The following is a 20,581-nucleotide window of genomic DNA, read 5'->3' as shown; positions in this document are numbered from 1 at the left end:
GCACATAGAAACTAAGTATTTTTGTCTTAATTGAAAATTAGTTATTAATTAACTCATAAAAAGATATAAAATATTCTTCAAAGTTAAAGCCCTAAATTTAAATTGGTTTATGTAAGAAATCCGTTGACACTGATGAATTACCCTCACTAAGGCTGGGAGGAGGAGAATAATCTTCCATGTCAGAATCTGACGGACTTCGGTTTCGATAACGACCACCACCTGAACTCCTTCTTCCTTCATGAGAGTGGCCACTTCTCCTATGATCCCCAGAGCTTCTTCTGTCACGCTCTTCATATTCCCAAGCTTTATCATCATCTTTTTTATGTCGTTTCCTAGAGGCTAGAAGCAAATCCCCATGACAAATAATTTACCTCATTTAAAAAGATGATTAAAACTTGTACTTTACAAATGAATCACATGGGGAAAAAAATCTTCATTCCATAGGGTCTAGGAAATTCAGTGATTTTGTCTATCCAGAAGTTTAAGTTATGATATAGAAAAAGTATCACTAATTTTAGCACAATCTACCCAGATTTAAAGATCTTTACATGAACTCGGTATTTACTGCTAATAAATACAGATAGGAAGGTTCTTGAAATTAAACTACAGTGTTCACTTCAAGGACAGTTATTCAGTAAGTCAGTAAGGGTTATATCTAAACTTCAAGATTAGTTGAGGCTGTAAAACAAACTATATTTAGGAATTAGATGAAAAACAGAACCACCTTAAAGCACTTAGATTACTGATGGGGAGCAGGGTTTGGAGGAAAAGTCAACTTTTGAGAAAGTGTTACAGAATATGGGTAACCGTGTACACCATCAATTAATAGCTAAGTTAAACCCACAACTCAGCGATAAATTCCATAAGCCCTGGTGACCTAACGTGACAAGCCTACCAAGACAGAAAAAACCTGTACAGTTGTAAATACTCACATAATGAATTCAGTTCTTCAACAAAAGTCTTGCTTAAACCCAAGAAAAGTTTCTAAGCTTATGCACGCTTCATAAGCATGATTATATATGTTACCTTCAATCTTTTCCCCATCATTTTAGCATTCTGCTAAAATCACCCGTACTGACAGGAGCCTTTAGGCAGACCTGGCAAACAGATTTCATCTAACACATCAACTCTCATCAACTGGCAATAGCTGCCTAGAACATTATGTTGAAAATAACTCCAAGCCCTGAGAAAGCATCATAGTTCAGCAAGAAAGACTGATTAGAAATGTGTCTGCAGTAAGAGCTGAGGGGCACTATGAGTGACAAATATTTACCATGTCTGTTCTAGGATGCAGTGGGTACCACCAAGTTAAAACCAGGGTAGAGAAGTGATGTGTCCTACCTTGAAATCACACACTGGTTGTTGTTGTGATCACTTGTTGCTGACAATGATAAACTTTCTAGTCTGTTATTTGACTAGCAACTGCTCTTTTCTGAATCCCTAACTATGATAAATACACAAATACTTAAGACAAATGTTTTGCTTAAGTCCCCTACTTGGCTTAGATGTAAGGATGCCAACCTCTGGCCCAGGCACTCTAGGCTTGTGCCAGTGTCTTCATGTGTGGGTAATAAATGTCTATACTCTGTCTAATCTTATTCTTAAATGCTACCCTAACTACTCCTGTTCAAGAATCTAGGTTGGTTTCTGGTTCTGGACTCTTCTAGCCAATCTATGGACAACATGGCAGGAAAAGGTCATTTTGTTTCCTCTTCTTTACAGTCACAGGCTTGGATAGCCAAAAGGTTCATATAAAGCACAAATGTAAACGGATATAAATATCTGAGATTTTCTTCATAATTAGGTATGAATTTGGTTATGAGGTATGTGAAGAGTGATAGGACTGTTCCTCTTTTATGATTACAGTATGCTCTAGTACATTCCTTTAGTGACAACTTGTTTCATACACTAATATAAGTAGGGTGTGTGTATGTATTTGTGACAGAGAAACAGGTCATTTCTATATAGAATTCCTTAGATGGTTTTTTCACAAGTACTGAAATGCCTACATTACAAGGGATGACAACTAATAAGCAAACTTCTTCAGAAAGCACTATTTTCTTATGGGGGCAGAGAAAGGGTCTTGCTATGTTGCTCAGGCTGGTCTCAAACTCCTGGGCTCAAACAATCCTCCCACCTCGGCCTCCCAAAGTGTTGGTATTACAGGCATGAGCTACCGCGCCAGAAATTAGTATTTTACAACCTCAAATATGACCTGCTTTAGTCTTTGTACATTTTAATTAATTTCATAACAAATCCGTTTCAAGCATTCAATCCTATGAGTAGCAAATGCTTGAAAAATCTTATAGTGGTTTGTAATTACATAGTATATGCTGTATTGGTGGTAACTATCCACAGATCTTGTAAATCTTTATTTCACATTCATCAAATTTTAGACAATTTAGATAAAAATGGGGTGACAAATAAAAAAAAAAACAACTTCCATAACACATTGTGTTATAATGAGGTTATTAGGATACCAACTCATTGTGGTTAGCTTATTCTTTCTCCATTTCTCTCATTACCCTGGAATAAGCAGGGGAGGGGAAAGGACTCAAAAGAAAGGTACGTAAAATATGACTTGGGTGTTCTCTATCCTCTCTTTCCAAATTTCACCTATATATATCTCTTGAGCTTCTTACATCGCCCCTCTCTCCATTTTCCCCAGGCACCCAGTGACCTTATATTTGTGCTATGGCCATCCAAATCTGTGTAGCCCAACTTTCAAAATTATCCTTCAACATTTTCCCCTAACCTTCAACAAAACTATTTCCCTGGTTTTAGATTTTGAGAAACCAATTTGATTAAACTGCTAAGTTTCAAAAATTTCTCTCTCTCTCAGCAGCATAATGTTTGCAACTTAACGTTCTCATAATAGTTTCACATTTTGTATTGTGCTATATTTTCACTACACTGTTTCTGTTGTGGTGTAACAATTTGGTTGTTTATGTGAACAATCTTTTGGACTTCTTTCACCATTCAAATCAGTGGCTCCAGTGTCCACTTTTCTATAGTTACTTGTATAGAAATAAGTGAAGAAAAACAGGAAGCTACTCTTGGCATCTCTTTAAAAATCCAGAGAAACTTTCCTTTCTTCTAGCAGCGGGTGAAGCTTAGGTTCTTTAAAATAAATATTACCTTTCGATATAGTTGGGCATAGATATAACAGGATCCATGGCTTTACAACGAAGCTATGTGCCTCCATAAGATGAGACAATAGCTTTCATGATAGAAATCAAGAGGAAAAGAATGGTGGCTGCATTGGTGACAAACATGAGGGATGTGTGGCTCTATTCTCCACTATTTTACACTTGGTGGAGATTTTTGATTATGTTATCCTTTCCACTTAACTGTGAGACAGCTTCAGAAATCTTTGCAATTTAGTAATGGAGGCAGCCACTTTCAGTCAACTGGATTTGAAATGTCATTTGAAATCAAACTGGAATTCAGGGACTCCTCCTTCTTGGCTATTCTAGATACAGGTGATATGTTTATTAGAGGGAAAGAGGCAGAGTGGTAAGGCATGTATATTAAAGAGAATGAGTTCCTGGGCCCCATGTTTCTTATATCTTCTCATCTTCCAGAGCTAACCACGTCCCCATATGACCAAAATATCTGATTGTAATAAAAAAAATTAACTTTAGCCATTTTAATATACTGTGTGTCAATACATTTCATAATACAATTATAACAATTATACATGATTAAATGTTAAGTTTGCTGTATATTTTATTTCAATTTTAAAACTTTTTTCAGATTTGTTCAGTATTCATAGTCTACTGCTCATAGCTCAAGAGCTCACAATTAAAAAAAAATCAGTAAATTAACATTAAAAACTTTGGAGGAGGTGAAGGGCTTCCATCAGCAATATACATTTAAAAATGGCAGCATGCATCTGTCCTTCCTGCCCTTGCTTGTCACACCTCAATCTATGGACACTAGGTGGAAAAAGTAGAACACTGGTGGTCTTCCCACTTCTTTTGGTCATTATGACTAAGTCAGTTGGCACACAAGTGAAGATCTCCCATAGTCTGTTTCCACTGAATGCCGTTTAAGTCAAACAAGGTTGCTGACCCCTCTTGGCTAGGCTCAATTCTCTTGCTCCAGAAGAAGGAAGATAGGGATAAAAGAGAAGAACTTTTTCAGTGGACCAGTAGGAAGACAGGCGAGGTATAGCAAGTCTAGTGCAAAGACAGGTGATCACAGTGTTGTAGAGAGGTAGCTGTGTAGTGAAGAAGCCAGCTCTGGAAAACAGTGAAACAAGGGAGGAATTCCAGGACACAGCTGGGCAAAAAGGAGAAGCCAGGTCCAAACCACAGAGATAATCTGCAATGTGGCTAATCCATTCATAATTTAGTGATAGTATGGTTTTAAATATTTCTTCATCTGGCTATCTCCTACGTGTCCTTCAAGACTCAACTCAAGTGTCACCTCTTCCAGTAAGCATTCCCTGAGCCCCCACTCTGATTTTGATGCCAATCCAATGTGTTCCCATAGCACCCTGGATTTACTGTTATCATTGTACTTTTATCAGCATACTGCAATTATTTATTTACATATTTCCCCCATTAGACTGAAGGCTCTTTGAAGACACGGGCCATATCTTATTTGTATTTTTACTCTCAGTGTCTAGCATATAACAGGAGCTCAATAAATGTTTGCTGAATGCATACAGACACATACCTACCTGTGTTTTAAAATTAATTGTAGCTCATTTAATATTTTTTTCTTGGTGCCAACTGATCTCATCTTTCACGCATTTTTAAAGTATAGAGAAAAAAACTTACTATACTGTGTTATTAAGAATTAAGGTGACTGTGCTCTTGCTAAACCCCCAAATTATGAGAAAAACACATCAACCTGCTTTTAAACTCTAAAATAATAACAAAGAGTTCTGTGATACTTACATTCAAAAGCTTCATCACTATCATTATCTTCATCTGAACTGATTTCAGCATATTTTGGCTTTTCATTAACTGTGCTACGCTTGCGTTTGTTCATTTTCACACGTTCACAAAGTGGCATGGTGGACTCAATTTCTGCCAGGAGTTCAGGGGGTAATTCTTTTAACACTGATTGATCTATACTACCTATTAATGAAAGGTGAATAAAAAAAATGTAAATCTGAAGATAAAAGGAAAATTTTAACTAAGTTAGCATCATAAAAATATTAGTATTTGTTTTCTAAATCACCTGTTTATTTTAAGAAAACACAACTATAATACCCTTAACCCTAAAGTGACGATATAGTTAATATATATGTATGTGTACATATATACATATAATTATGTAATGACTTTAAAAACATGACACTTACCACCATAAAAATGAAGGGTAATTATATAATAAATTTTTGATATAATGCCTTCAATTTGTCTGCACTGACTAAAAACTTTCTGAAACTAGAGATTCACTGACATTAGCAAGTGGATTTGTGGTAAGAGGTACACTTGACATTCTTGGTAGTACATAAATTTTGTTTTGTGTAGGTCTGAAGTAGTTTGATTCTAATGTTACCCCTCAATACAAGTGAGAAGTGTTGGAAGACACTTACCACTCCTCCTCCTTCTCTATGATCTTGGCAGTTGTGTATGGTGGCTGAGACAAGAGCTTTACATATGCTTTTACCTATTACTGTCTATTTGAGGGCATGGTAATGCCTTTAGCATTATGGAGAACTTCTTCAAATAGACAAATCAATATATAAAATTTAACTGAAGACAAGAGAAACATGTAACACAGGATAAATAGATGACAAATATTTTAAAATATAAATGTCTGTAACTGAAAAGTACATTTCAAGTTAGAAATCCAAGTTCATATCTTCCCACGAGTCAAGACAATAACAAAGAAGACAAGACAATAAGAGCCATTATACTACTTAATCCTACACACATACACACAAACACATACACAAATAGTTCTTACGAAGAAATAAACTGGGACTATCTTCCTGATAGTTTAAAAAATAAAGTAGAAGTAGCAAAAGCTACTTATTCAGGATAATTTGTCCTTAATGATTACTAAAGATGGCAATTTTAGCTTCCTTTACTTACTTTGAGTGGAAGTATAAAAAGAAAAATCTTACCTGATAAATTTTATGAATTGGAAGCAAAGAGTACCTTTGTGGTTTATAGCAGGAAATATTAGTAACTTACAATCAACATTAACACTATCCTTTATAACATGCAAATGATAATAGTGCTTATGTAAAGAATAAAAATCATGACAGAAAAGTAAATAGCTATCAAGAATATTAAGACGATACAATCAAATAACTCAAGATGGAGATATAAAATATTAATCTTAGTGGAAGAATAACCCTTTTTCTATTATTCTGAAACTTTTATTCAGTATCACAAAGGAGTTATTTCAGTAACTTTCAGGCTTCTGTTCTTCTAAGGACATGCATAGCAACAATTTTATCCAACAAACATGAAATACTCATGACTGGTAATATCCCGAAGACTTCATTGCTAAGAATTCTAACTCATGTTGAGTTTAACTTCTCTGACATTTTGAAATCAGGTAATATTTTTCTGTATTGGCTTTCTTAATTTAACTAGTTAAGTTTTATCAGTGAGGGCCTTCTTTTTTAGAATATTGGTAGAAGTAAAAGAAGTCAACTTTAGCTTTGCATTGCTTATCTTCACCCCAAACTGAACACATTCTGCACCTCACTATAAAGTCTTTGAATATCTCTACTTTAATATGTGTCTTTTTGATGGAAAATCATGTTTTAGAGTATACATCTTCCCTTTTCCACATGACCTACATAATATTAAGTACATATATATGGATAGTCAATAGATGCTTCTTGATTGCCTAACTCTGTGGTTCACAATTTCTCATGTTCACTTACAGATGTACTTCCTGGATAGTTCCTGAGCTGCTGTATTTGATAGACAAATGAGTACATTTCTAAAATTTCTAAGAATAGAAATTTTTTTTTGCAGTATTGGAAACATTATAATCTTTATGGGTTTATAAATACAGATAATCCAAAGTATTTGGCCTTTCATTCATCACGGGATTTTTTTTTTTTTAAAAGCAAATGCACCTAAGTGTTTTGCTTAGATTAAGTTCACATCACAGACACACTGACTCAATACTAATATCCCAGAATTAATATTTTCCTTGTTAATTAACACAATAATCAAAGGTTAAAATATGTACTAGTTCTTGTGCTCTCTCTGCAATGGATTATTATGTTCCCAGAGCAAGGACTCTGCTCTTTTTCTTTTTAAAAAAATTATTCACAATAGCCAAACACAGATAACCTGTGCCTTATATCCAATAAAGCAGGTATCAACATTTATCAACAGTAGTTACCCTTTCTTATTCCCTACATTAACAAGAATACTATCAATTGAGACCTCTCTAGTATTCTCTAGATCATTTTAACTTCTGTAAAACTTTCAAAGTTTAAACAATATAATTCAAAGGCCAAATGTTTTATTTCTGAAGGTGCCCCAACTTTAAAGAAAAAAAATCCAGGAATCAATGTCTCTATACGTATCATCCTCCAAAAGTGAACCCTGTTTCATTCTGAACAGAATTGTCTATTCCACAGGTTTCACACATTTTCTGAATTAACCATGTCCTTTCTTCCATTTCATGAAGCTCTTTATAAATGGACTCTGCCAGGTTCCTTGATTACAAAGATAAGAAATAAAGGGGCCGGGCGTGGTAGCTCACACCTGTAATCCCAGCACTTTGGGAGGCCGAGGTGGGTGGATCACGAGGTCAGGAGATCGAGACCATCCTGGCTATCACAGTGAAACCCCGTCTCCACTAAAAATACAAAATTTAGCCGGGCGTGGTGGCGGGCGCCTGTAGTCCCAGCTACTCGGGAGGCTGAGGCAGGAGAATGGTGTGAGCCCGGGAGGCAGAGCTTGCAGTGAGCCAAGATCACACCACTGCACTCCAGCCTGGGCAACAGAGCAAGACTCCATCTCAATAAATAAATAAATAAATAAATAAATAAATAAATAAATAAATAAATAAAATGCATGACTTTCCCATATTCAGGCCTGAGATCTTTAATATGACATCAAGGATCTGGATAACTCAGCCATTTGGAGGCTGAGATGGGAGGATCATTTGAGCTCAGGAGTTCCAGGTTGCAGTGAGCTATAATTAGCACCACCGTACTCCAGCCTGGGCAAGAGAATGAGCCCCTGTCTTTAAAAAACAAAAGGATCCTTATCTGGATAACTAACTCAGTTTAACAGAAATGAATAAACAGCAAGTACTTAAAATTATCTGTATGACATACTTGGTTATGTTATTTCCCCTGAATTAGTTAATAATCCATTAAATACAAACATAGAGTCTTGCTATCTCTTAATATATGATGATGTATTTTAGGGATTGATGATTTTAGGGATTATTGCTGCTTGCCAAGTTATTTGTTCCTAAAACTTCAGATTACTAGTGCTTTATGATTGTCTCTCACCTAATTTCTTTTGTCCTAACTACTTTATTCTTTAAATCAGATGTCTGAATTCCCATAAAACTTTATGTTATTGGCTTGATGAATAATGTCATTTAGTCACAGTTTTGTAAGATATCAAATTTTCAGCTTCTGTACATATATTACATTAGATACAGTGCACTCTATACTCTGGCTTTAATATGGCTAAAGAATACATTTACTCCTAGATATGCTACATTTAAGCAATCTTTGATTTCTATTATAAATCACTCAAATTAGCACTTGCCAGATTATTAAAACCAGAAATCATCAAAAAACTTAAAAGAATCATTGATTTGATAACTAACGATGTGTTCTGTTTTCTTTTTAAAACAGGAAAACAACTCTGAGATAGAAATAAATCACGTAAACTAATAAAATCTTTGGGACTGAAGCTTTGGTCAATGGAAACAAGTCACGTTCAGAAACAAAACTAAGAGCCTCACATAAACCTCCAAATTTTATAAATCCTAAAAAAAAAAAAAAACAAACTTAGGCAGGCATAATGGAACAATTCAGTGACAATTCTTCCACTAACCTACCCATATAACACAGAAGCACCAAATGGATCTTTAACTTCAAATAGAGGTAAGCAGGGGCAAAAAAAAAAAAACAAAAAACAAAAAACAATACTGCATGTAAATGACAATTTACTACTCATTATGTAAGTAACAACTTACTACTCATTACAGAAAAGTAGGGGGCAGGGATCAAATGATTCTTTCCTTGATATGTATACACGGTGAGAAAAATAAATTGTGGCAGTAATATCTTTAAATCTACACTGAATATAAAGTACAGATACATAAAAAGATTTATTTAAAAAAATTACTTTCTTCATTAGATAAATTCAATTCAATTAGAAATTGAATGACTGTACATTCCTTTATATAAAAAAATCAGACAGACTTTAGCTTTTACTATAAGAACATTCATTTTCGTCTTTATAACTGTATAAAGTAGGAGGGAAATTGGTTTCTTTATTTTAAAAGCGAATGAACCAAGCTTTGAAAGGTTAAGACTTATTCAGGGTTTTGATACTAGTTCTCTTTGTAGTATAATTTGTAATAAGTTTAAAAGAGAATTTTTAAAAATTGATACATTAGAAGTCAGAAAATGCTAATATTTTTATAGGCAAGACAGAGAGATCTGTATTAAAAAACCCATTTTATTGGTGTTGTAATACTAGTAGGTATTCATACTCTTAATTTCACATCAGGCCCTTGTAAAGAAGGGTTTCATTAAATTTTTTTTTTTTAGAATATAAGAGGGAATTTAGCATGTCAAAGATTATTTCTTCATAAATAGGCACAGGGTCTTACAGAATTAATATTTGCTAGCTCCTTAGCTGTTAATGATATACCTATTTCTACAGACACAAGAACCCTATAGAAACTATGTTTTTGGACTGCCTTAAGAGACGGAATGGAAAGGAGAGAGAATACCTCCAGCAAACTTTAGTTTTTATAAAAAGGTTTCTACTTAGTGCATTTCTTTTAAGCAATATTTGTATGAACAATCTATTAAGCATACTTTGGAAAACTTCTACAAATGGAAATCATGAGTACAAATTTTCAAAATACTGCTCTAAAGTCACAAGAGCTACATACAGATTATGCCAACTTCTGTAATAAACTTTCTCCAAACATTTCCTAAAGATATCACTGATATCAATATCTTTACAGAAACTGAAAATTTAATTTTTAGAAAGGTATTTTATAAAACTGTACAAATGAAACAAAATAAATTTCCACTGCAGCATCATTAAATATTATTCAATATTACAATCTACTTTAAAGAAAACACACTGAAAATTCCTCAATTTAGGAATTAATAAACTGTGCTATAAATTCACTCTCAGAAACAACACTTTCAAGCTTGCAGAAGCTGAGGATCCTAAACACCATCTAACTAGACTGGTTCAGTGCTAAGTAAAAGGCAACCAGCTGATGATAGTTATCAGCCTTTAGTAGTGTAACTGTAACAGTAAATAATTGAAGTGCGATCACTGTCGCTAGTAAGGCCTGCAATCATTAGCTCATCAAGTGAGCAATATAGGCTAACCACTATTGACTATTAAAGCTGCTAGATACATTCCCAGTGAAGACTACTTTCAGAAACTGCTTTACTCTTCAGTTTAAAGGATGATGTCAAATAACAAATAATACGGATATTTCTTGCAAGCACTGAGTCCACACAATGGAGAATGATACACTGGTTGGAAAGAAGTAGGGGGAGACAGAAGAAAAAATGGGTTCCTTAGACATAAAACTAAGATATTTTGAGACACTCTGGAGTTAAAAAAACAAAACAAAACAAAACAAAATCGAATATGTTTGTAATTACTGATAATAAGCTGTTAATAACACTGAAGGCATGTGTTAGTTGATGATTATGCCAATTTTTTTTTTTTTTTTGAGACAGAGTCTTGCTCTGTCACCCAGGCTGGAGTGCAGTGGCACGATCTCAGCTCACTGTAACCTCCTCCTCCTGGGTTCAAGTGATTCTCCTGCTTCAGCCTCCTGAGTAGCTGGGACTACCAAGTGCCTGCCACAGTGCCTAACTAATTTTTGTATTTTTAGTAGAGGTGGAGTTTCACCATGTTGGCCAGGCTGGTCTCTAACTCTTGACCTCAAATGATCCACCCACCTTGGCCTCCCAAAATGCTGGGAGATTATGCCAATCTTAAAGGATCTCCTAACTTTATTATTTTAATTTAGAGACACTATACATTAGGGTAATAGTCTAATGAAATTTTTAACAAAATATTTTTTGGCATGTAACATACTGATTGAAGTATATTTTAGTAGAAGACATTTGAAGAACTTAAAAAGAATTCTACAAACAGTTACGTTGCCTGACTGCCCCCTCCACCCCTCCCAGGCAAGGAATAAACATGGTGATGGAAAGATAGGGAAGTTAACAAAGCAGGATAAGAATGGGAATAATATTAATCCCATGTTGTAACTGCTGTAGATCAAAATAAGTGTGACAGAAAAATTAAACACATATTACTATAAGCAGGTTTTCTTTGGAACTTAACAAAAAAACTAGGTAGTCGACAGGGTGAAGAGTTATTACAATGTTTAGGAAGCAGGATTTGAAAAATAAGTAGCTCTTGAGCTAGGGTGTATTGATGGGAACATAAAAGACGATTATCTAATTTTAATCTGTACACAAAAACTTTTCCTGAAAATGGTGGCAACACCGTCTCCATTCAATAGGCATTAAATATGATTTATTATGTATGAAGTATTTTGTTAGGTACTAGGGATATAGACATATTGCCACAGAAATCAAATCAAATGTAACAATGCCACTTTACATTTATCATGCTCATACAAAAGACAAAAATAATCTAAATTAGGAGTAATAAATCTATACCTCTATTACACAATCAAAATTTATCAGCTTAAAATATATCCTAAAGAATGACTATTTTCTATATGAACATCAGGTAAAATACTTAAAAGATGGAAATTTATGGCTCTTCAATTTTGGCCCTAGGAACCAACCATAAAAGTATCCCAGCAGTATTCATACTAACTCCTTTACTCAGAAAATCATCAACACATCAAAATGTGATTTTCTGTGAATCTCCAAAGAAAATCCCAATATATACTACAAAAGGTCAGTAATCTACAACTGTGCTTCATACACATGCAATTTAAAAAAATCCACAATTACCCAACTCTGCTATTTAAACTGAGTAGCAAAAATCTAAAATAAAACCAAAATTAGAACATTACTAAAAAAAAAAAAAAGATATGGATCCTAAGACATAAATAAATTAATCCAAAAGACAGCTACACGGCATCCTGAAATGAATCTAAGCACTGACATAGTATTTTTTGATGAAAAGGACTGTTATTGTAATTGCAGTTACATTAATACATGTGTATATATACACAAACACGCACATGTACACATACACACACATCACTCTAATAGACAGACACCCAGATAGCTTACTTACATACTAACATGACCATATCAGGTATATACATCTGCATTAAAAGTATACTATCAGAAATGCATTTTGGTGCTAAAAACATATTCATAGGCAATATTACTGCATGTGAAAAAACCAGGCGAAATAATATACCAATTACTAACTAAAAGCTATATTCACTTCTGGATGTTCTTTAAGGAGTTTTAAAAGACTCTTTGTTAGAACAGAGTTTAGAAAGCAAGGCTAGGGTAAGCTGAGAGGGGAGGGAGAGAAAGATGGTCCAGATCAAAGGAACAAGAGGGTACCACTTTCCATCTTTCACCTAACTCTTCTAAAATTGTATAGCCATACTCTTTAGTTTATAAATATAAGCTACTTCCAAACTTTCACTAAAAAATTTTAAAGAAAACTTTTACCTAAAAGAAAACAATTCTGATGTCAACCCCCCCATTCTACAACCTCTTTTATATTAACAAGTAACTTTGAAAAGATGTATTCAAGTTAAATAAAAAAGCCTACTTATTAATTAAGGCTGATGTCTTAATTGATTTTTGGTAAGTCTAATTGCCATAATTTAAAACTTAAAAGCTTCACTCAAAGAACACAAATATTAGCAACTCAGAAGGCAATCTTTTTTCATTTTTGTAAGACAAAATGAAATAAATTAACAGTGAAAAAATGAATGTTGACGAAGACCAAGCAAGAATAACAACAGATTAGCCACAAGTCATTCTTTGAATAAAGAGTTCTTTATGTTTTCAAAGAGCTTTCTTGGTAGACAAGCTACAACAGCATGTTATGAAAAACAATAACCACACACTTTTTATATCTCCTAGTACACTGCAGTGCTATACGACTTTCTGTGATGATGCAAATGTTCTGTTTTGTCCAATATGGTAGCCAACAGCCACATGTGACTACTGATGAAATGAAATTCCAATTTTAGTTAACTTAAATTTAAATAGCCAAAAAAGGCAATGGCTACCCTCTTGGCCAATGCAATTCCAGATTTCATATACTTGGTAATATATATAAGTATAAATCTAAATTCTTAATAATTCTCTTTCACAGAAGGAAAACTTAAAAATCAAATAAACTCTCAGTTCTATTGCCTTCACTACACCTCAGTATATTTAGACTGTATGGACACGGTGGCTCATGCCTGTAATCCCAGCACTTTGGGAGGCTGAGAGGAGAGGATCGCTTGAGGCCAGGAGTTCGAAACCAGCCTGGTCAACAAAGCAAGACCCTATCTCTATTTAAAAATAAAAAAAGTTATTTTAAATACTTGTGTACAAAGGGATACAGAAGTATATCTTCTGCACAAATGGCCATTATCTTTTGGCACTTAAGACATTCTTCTCCCTTTGGAAATAATTTTACTCGAGTAACCAGAGAATTTAATTCAGAAACCATGCAAAAATAACACCAGTCCCCTGCCTCCCACAAACTTACAATTTAACCAAATTTAAAAAGTAAGTACCATTCCCTATTACCTTTGCATAAACAAGGACAAAAAGATATGTTTTAAAAATATAAAACATATTTAACTAACCATCTCCCCAACAAAATGAAAAATAACCTTTTATATAACTTTCTAAACTATACAAACTATTCATCAATAATTGGCTCAGACACAGGTCTATAAGAATGTAGTATTGTAAGACACTTTTAAATAGAGTTTTTAAAGACAGCTATTTTAATACAACATTCACTTAAGCATATTTCAGAAATATAAGAAATAACTAAACAGTAAAATAACTTATCTCTGTGTAACCAAATAGCAGTAAAATTCATAACTACCTTGAGTAGTGGGTGGGAAGAAAAAAACTGTGGGGAAAAAAAAATTCATTGGAAACTTTTTATCTATACTCCTGAAAAAAATTTCCTGTTGACATAAATGTTATATTTTCATGTAGCAGCTTTCTACTTTTTGTAAATTTCCTTTTTAATACTTAGTAACCTTAACACTTAAAATCGATTATATTATAAATGACATCAGTAGAAGTATTCTTACCTTTATTTGACTTTGATGGTTTATTCTTGATAGGTTTAAGGGAACTTCTTGATTTGTCCTCTCTATCTTTAATAAGTTTCTGAACATCATCCAAAGACAGTTTTTGTAGCACAACTACAGGCTTAGCTCCTTTATTTAGATCTTCAACTAATCCTATTTTTTCTACTTTGTCTTTCGGCTCTCCTTTCATTTCCATTTTTTTTGTCTCCTGAGTAACATTGCCATCTTTATCCCTCTTGATTTTCGGAATGACAAAATTTTTCAGCGCACCAGACCTGCCCCCCAACAAATAACTTGGAAATTCTGCCTTATTGTCAGGGTGTGCTTTATTAGTGTCTACTTTACTCTTGTTACCCTCTGTCCTTTTGTCATCTTTACTATTTGGTGATTTAAAACCAGGTTTATCAGATCTTGATTTATTAGAATCTCCTTGTTTAACACGAGGACTGTCAGGTCTTGATTTCTGTTCCCCAGAAGATGGTCTTTCCCTTGAGTCCCCTGATTCATGCCTGTGTTTTCGTTCTAGTTTATCAGTTTTTGAACTATCAGATTTAATGCCATGTTCATTTCTACTAGAGGATCTCAATGTTTCTGGTCTTCGAACCCTAGACTGATCCCCTCGATGTCGCTCTGATTCACCTCTGTCATCTGATTTTTGTTTATTATCATGGTCACGTCTTAGTGACTCAGAAAGAGATCGCCCATCAGGTCTCTGCTTTAAGGCTTCAGCTCGTTCTGATTTTAACCGAGGTGAGTCAGATTTAGTATCTTGTTTATGTTTAGACACTTCAGGTTTTTTCTCTGCAGATGGCTTTCCAGAATCCCTCCTATTGTCATGCCTGTGTTTTGGTGTTTCAGGTCGCCCTTCATTTTTTTGCTTTGGAGTTTCAGGGCGGCTCTCACCTTTTTGCTTTGGAGTTTCAGGCCTTCCATCACCCTTTTGTTTTGGGGTTTCAGGATGCCCATCACTCTTTTGTTTTGGAGTCTCAGGCCGGCTTTCACCCTTTTGCTTTGGGGTTTCAGGCCTTGATTTTGTTGTTTCTGATCTGCCATTATTTTGTTTGTTGTCATTTGGTTTTGTGTCAGACAGTCTATTTTCATTTTGTTTAGGCTCAACTATGGTGCTCTCGTTTTGTTTGCATTCAGTTGTTCTGCTCTCATTCTGTTTAAGTTCTTCTGTTTGGGTCTCAACTTTAGTTTCTAACTTGTTTTCACTTGATTTTGTCTCCACCAATCGGTTTTCATTTGGTTTAGATTCTGCTAATCTACTTTCACTTTGTTTCACTTCACTCTTTGAAAGCTCAGGATCAGACTTTTTTTTAGGTGTCTCAGGATGGTTTTCTGGTGTAGATTTAAGACTTCCAATAATATCTTCCTGAAGAACAGAAATAGGTGCATCATTACATTGTTTGATTTCTTCAGGCTTTTTTATGGAGTCTGAATCCTGAGTTATAGAAGCCTGAGAGTCCACTCTTCCTGCCTGATGAAGATCAATGCTAACCATTAATGCTGGCCTTGACCCATTTCCCGTAGAACCCGTCTCCTGAGAAGCTGGTCTATTACCTCCTGTAGCACCCCCAGCCTCCTGTGGGTAAGAATCTTGTTTTCTTTTTTTCAAAGGCTTATCTGAAATTTAAAGATAAATATCAATATCAGTAATAGACATGTATTCTTATCTTATTAAAAACCCTATGGACGTTGTTTATCTTTTTAAGGTTATGTTTTTAAAATGGAGCAAAATGCAAATGCAAATATGTACACATAAAATAGTAAGCATGAATGACACAATACTTTGAAAACCAAGGTTTGAAGAAATATGCTTGCGAGATCTCAATAAATATAGTAAAAAGAATGTAATCGCATACTCTTTAAGGATATAAATAAGTGTAAGAATATAAAATGAATAGAACTTATAATGTACCAAATACAAACATATTTATGTTCATAGATGTCAAGGATAAATCAGATTCTTTTCCTAATAATCAAGCAACCAGTTATAAATCATAAAGTCTCACTCAGGTTAATTTTAACTGTTAGCCAAAAACTATAAAGAGCTCCAAATCTGCCAATATACCAAACAGGAAATATAAGCTTTTACTGTATCTAAGATAAGTGTGGAAAAAAAAGAAAGAAAATATATACCACGCCATTGGGAAAAAATGAGTTTAAAAAAAGAATTTAATAACTTGTCATTTAACTTTAATCAATAATTCAAATTCTTTAAAGTGTTAAAAGTGTGAAAGGAGTTTAAAAGCTAACCACAATGTTAGATAGAAGTAAATTTAAAATAAGGAAGCAACAGATACCATAGGTATAGAAAATTTAAAATCAGGGAGCAATAGGTATAAATTAGAATCCTGTCTTAAGCAACTTTCACTGAAGAAAACAGTTCCTACTCTTCGACATAAAGTTATAATGTTCTAGGGGTCTATTCTGGTCTCAGAAAGAAATAATTTACAGTATTATGAAATGTAAAGACAAACGCGCACACAAACACAAATTCACCATTACAATAAAATGTGAAGGTATTTTTAACATCTATATATTTCTGTGTATGACTCCATTTCTGACTTAAGAGGGAGCTAGGTCATTTTCTATAAATTAAATCTCCAGTTAGGTCTTGGGAATGGTTACATTATAGCACCTTGAGGTTTGGCTTCCTTTTGTTTATTTGCTGAATTGCTTGAGTATGTTTTAAAAGTCACTTTTAGTTATTTTAACAAGACAATCTCTAGATTCTCTTGCAATATTCACTAATGTGATATATCATATAAGGAAGATGGTATCACAAGGTTAAAAGTCAAACTGACAACTGAAAAATGGCTCCTTATTGTTAGAGAACCAAGTTGTGATTTCTTTTTTTCCTAATGGAAATGCTTCTTTTATATAGCAAAGTTCCACTGTTTTCTTTTTAAAGTGGGAAGTAGCAGTTCTTGCCAGTTTAAAATCTAATCAAATATAACTGCAATTTACTTAAGATATTTGTTAGTTATATTTTGTAAAACTAAGTCCTTCTGCTCCTTCAGTTATCCAGTCAAATCTATCACCACACATGCTCCATTTGCAAAACACTACCATAATAATTCTAAAGTGTAATATATTATCATTAGATTGTTTCCACCAGTTAAAACTAACATGGTAAGAATTTATAGGAAGTTTTCTACATCAATACCTTAAAAAAGAAATCAGAATACTAAATTTATGTTTATAGAATCCTCTTTTAGAATGTTCTGCCATTCAAAAATCATCTTTATGTTTTGCCACAGGGCAAACCAATTGATATCTCATGAATAAGATGCTTTATCAATTTATACTTATCCCTTAAACTTTTATAAGAATCTAGAAATTCAAAGAGTATAACCTAAGATTTCTATATTTTTGATGAAATATGCTTTGTAAAAATAATTAAAATGGTAGCCTAATCATACTTAAGATATACAACAATATAGGTCTCAGGCATCTGAAGATTTAAGGTATCTATGGCTCATTCTTTTATGCAAAGTCTTCAGAAAAACATTAACATAGCTTAGAGGGTTGATTTTTAAAGGATTACAAAATACTCAAGAGTTTATATATTATTAACCTCAATCGAATTTACCTTAAGACATTAAAATGAAAATTTAGCAAATAAAATAAGTTAGTTTCAAAGAAATGATATATTTTATTTAAACTATGAATCCTATGATTATTTATAATAAAAAATGTATGAAAGTATTTGCACACAAGTAATTAAGATTGGGAAACATCTTACCATTGTTTTTCAGTTATATAAAATGCTGTTAAATACAAAATTTTAATCGTTCAACTACTGAAAAGTACTTTACTCCTGTAAAACTTGGAAAATTTTCATTACTGTGGCAAGGATTCTTAGGTATGTTAAGAGCATGCATGTTCTGATTCACTTGGTCTGATTCAATTCCACCATGAACTTACTCCTTATAAAGCAGCTCTGAATCTGTACAGGTCACTTTTGTCCACCCACTTTTGTTATGAGTCTTCATTACATCATAACCACCTAATAATCATGGAAAGCCATCTCTATGAAGAATCAATTTGGTATTTAGGACAGTGATCACCTGTAAGCCCTCTTCAGCACTGGGAACCATAAGATTAGCTATCAGAATACATATATTCCTAAAGAAAATGCATACAAAAGGATTATCGTAATCTCAAAACCAACACTTGTCATCCAGATGCTGCTATTCTCAAAATAAGATGCAGCCCTTACAGAAATTCTGAACTCAATTATGCTTACAAGAAAAACAAACTATACCACTTACTTAAATCTACAAGTGATAAATGAAAACACTTAAAGCAGAAAGCACAATAATTGTGTATACATGGTAGCCAATTATGTAAAATGAAAACACACCACTCCTCAACCACAATACAGGCTGAGTGGCTAATTGTCCTATTCCTTGTACCAAATCCCAGTCTCTTATTCCAAATGACAGTAGGTAATCATTGACTTTTAACAAGGGCTATAGTGCAAGAATACTGTAACATTATAAAAACATTAGTGAAGCTGAGCCATTCCTTATACTTGCTAACATGGAAAGTGGACCTTAGGAAAAGATGAAATAGGCAAAGATGAACAAAGGAACCCCCTCTTTGACAAAAGAAAGCAGAAATTTTCAGCACATGAAAAAGGTATTAATATCTACTGACAGGTCATCCCAGAAGCAAAGAAAGATGAATAGCCTTTTAAAATTAATTTATGTAATTAGAGACACTAAAAGTATGAGCAAAAGGATTGAGAAAAGGGTCCTTTTGGAATATTATAAAATATTAGGTTACAAAGTTGCCTTATCAATGTATATACAGAACTGCTCAAAGAGAGAACAGGACAAAGGGACATAAATACCTAGCAGCTAGAAAAATGTCTTTCTTGTGTGGAACAAGGGTACAATAGGGTCTACCACAGCCTAGGTAAAACACTTCTTAAGATTATTCTGTCCCTTTATTTGAATTCCACAAATATTCTACTTTTGTTGAACTTTCTAATCTTACTTATGAGATATAGTGTTTTTGATTCCTGGTTATTGAATGGAATATTTCTCTCACAGTAAACGAATATATTGGCAAACAAACTCATATCCTAAAGTACAACTAGTAGGCCAGACAAATAGTCCTGCCTGCTCCATATCACCAGTAATACAACAGTTGTAAAAAAGTCCTCAGTGCCAAATGTTTGAATATATTAAATGTCAACTTTAACATTTAGTCTTTAATAAGTAAAAATAATGGTAACTAGGGACAAATTAATTTCAAGGAAGTATTTAATCTCTTAAGGGCTCTAAAACCACCACTTCAGAAGAATTTTGCTTTTATTTATGACCTCACCTACACCCTTGGACCAATATACACACCTTTAATCATCTCAAAATCTCAAGGTAACTTCTTATATAACAAATACCATCCCATCACACAATGCAGAAACTGAATGCAATATGCCAAGTTCAAATCAAAAGGGTTAGGTGGCATCTAAGTTCCAAAAGTTTTCAAATACGGTCATGTATTTCATGTATTGCTTAACAACAGGATACATTCTGAGAAATGCATTGTTAGGAGATTTCTCTGTTACGTGAACATCATATAGTATATTCACATAAACCTAGATGATATCGCCTACTATGTACCTAGGCTATATGGTATAGCTTATTGCTCCCAGGCTATAAACCTGTACAGCACATTACTATACTGAATACTATAGGCAACTGTAACACAATGGTAAGCATTTGTGTATCTAAAACATATCTAAACATAAAAAAGGTAGAGTAAATATACAATATTATATTTTTATGGGACCACCATTGTATATAAAGTCTGGTGTGAAATGAAACATCATTGTGTGATACATGACTATAAATCCACGAAATAAGAGCAAAGTGGCTTTCAGAAAACAAGTTAGAAATAACAACAATAATATGAACTCAGCAAAACCTACTTTAATCCTCAGGATATCACCACATACCTGTATTTTCACCAAAATTGAATGTCAACTCTGCTCATTCAACTTTTCAGTTATCTGTTAACTATGCCATCACAGATTACAGAAAAAACTATTTAGATAATTGAAAATAAAATATACAAGTTTCTACAAGAACAGTACGTTGTACCTGTTGACTTTGTTCTA

The 20,581-nt window shown here is 33.6% G+C and overlaps 1 protein-coding gene across 3 annotated transcripts in view; it reads right to left on the bottom strand.

The window, feature by feature from the left end:
* Positions 1 to 20,581, bottom strand: part of NIPBL (NIPBL cohesin loading factor) — a 197,764-nt gene that overhangs the window by 62,656 nt on the left and 114,527 nt on the right. For all 3 annotated transcript variants that reach the window (XM_054555486.2, XM_024247028.3, XM_024247027.3), the window contains 3 exons: positions 14,446 to 16,071; positions 4,908 to 5,090; positions 142 to 339 (listed from right to left, as the gene is read on the bottom strand). In XM_054555486.2, the coding sequence (XP_054411461.1) occupies positions 142 to 339; positions 4,908 to 5,090; positions 14,446 to 16,071 (2,007 nt within the window). The remainder of the gene's footprint in view (positions 1 to 141; positions 340 to 4,907; positions 5,091 to 14,445; positions 16,072 to 20,581) is intronic.

The sequence above is a fragment of the Pongo abelii genome, chromosome 4 (genome assembly GCF_028885655.2).
Source record: "Pongo abelii isolate AG06213 chromosome 4, NHGRI_mPonAbe1-v2.0_pri, whole genome shotgun sequence".
Lineage (NCBI taxonomy): Eukaryota > Metazoa > Chordata > Mammalia > Primates > Hominidae > Pongo > Pongo abelii.
This window is presented reverse-complemented; position numbering and strand designations above follow the sequence as displayed.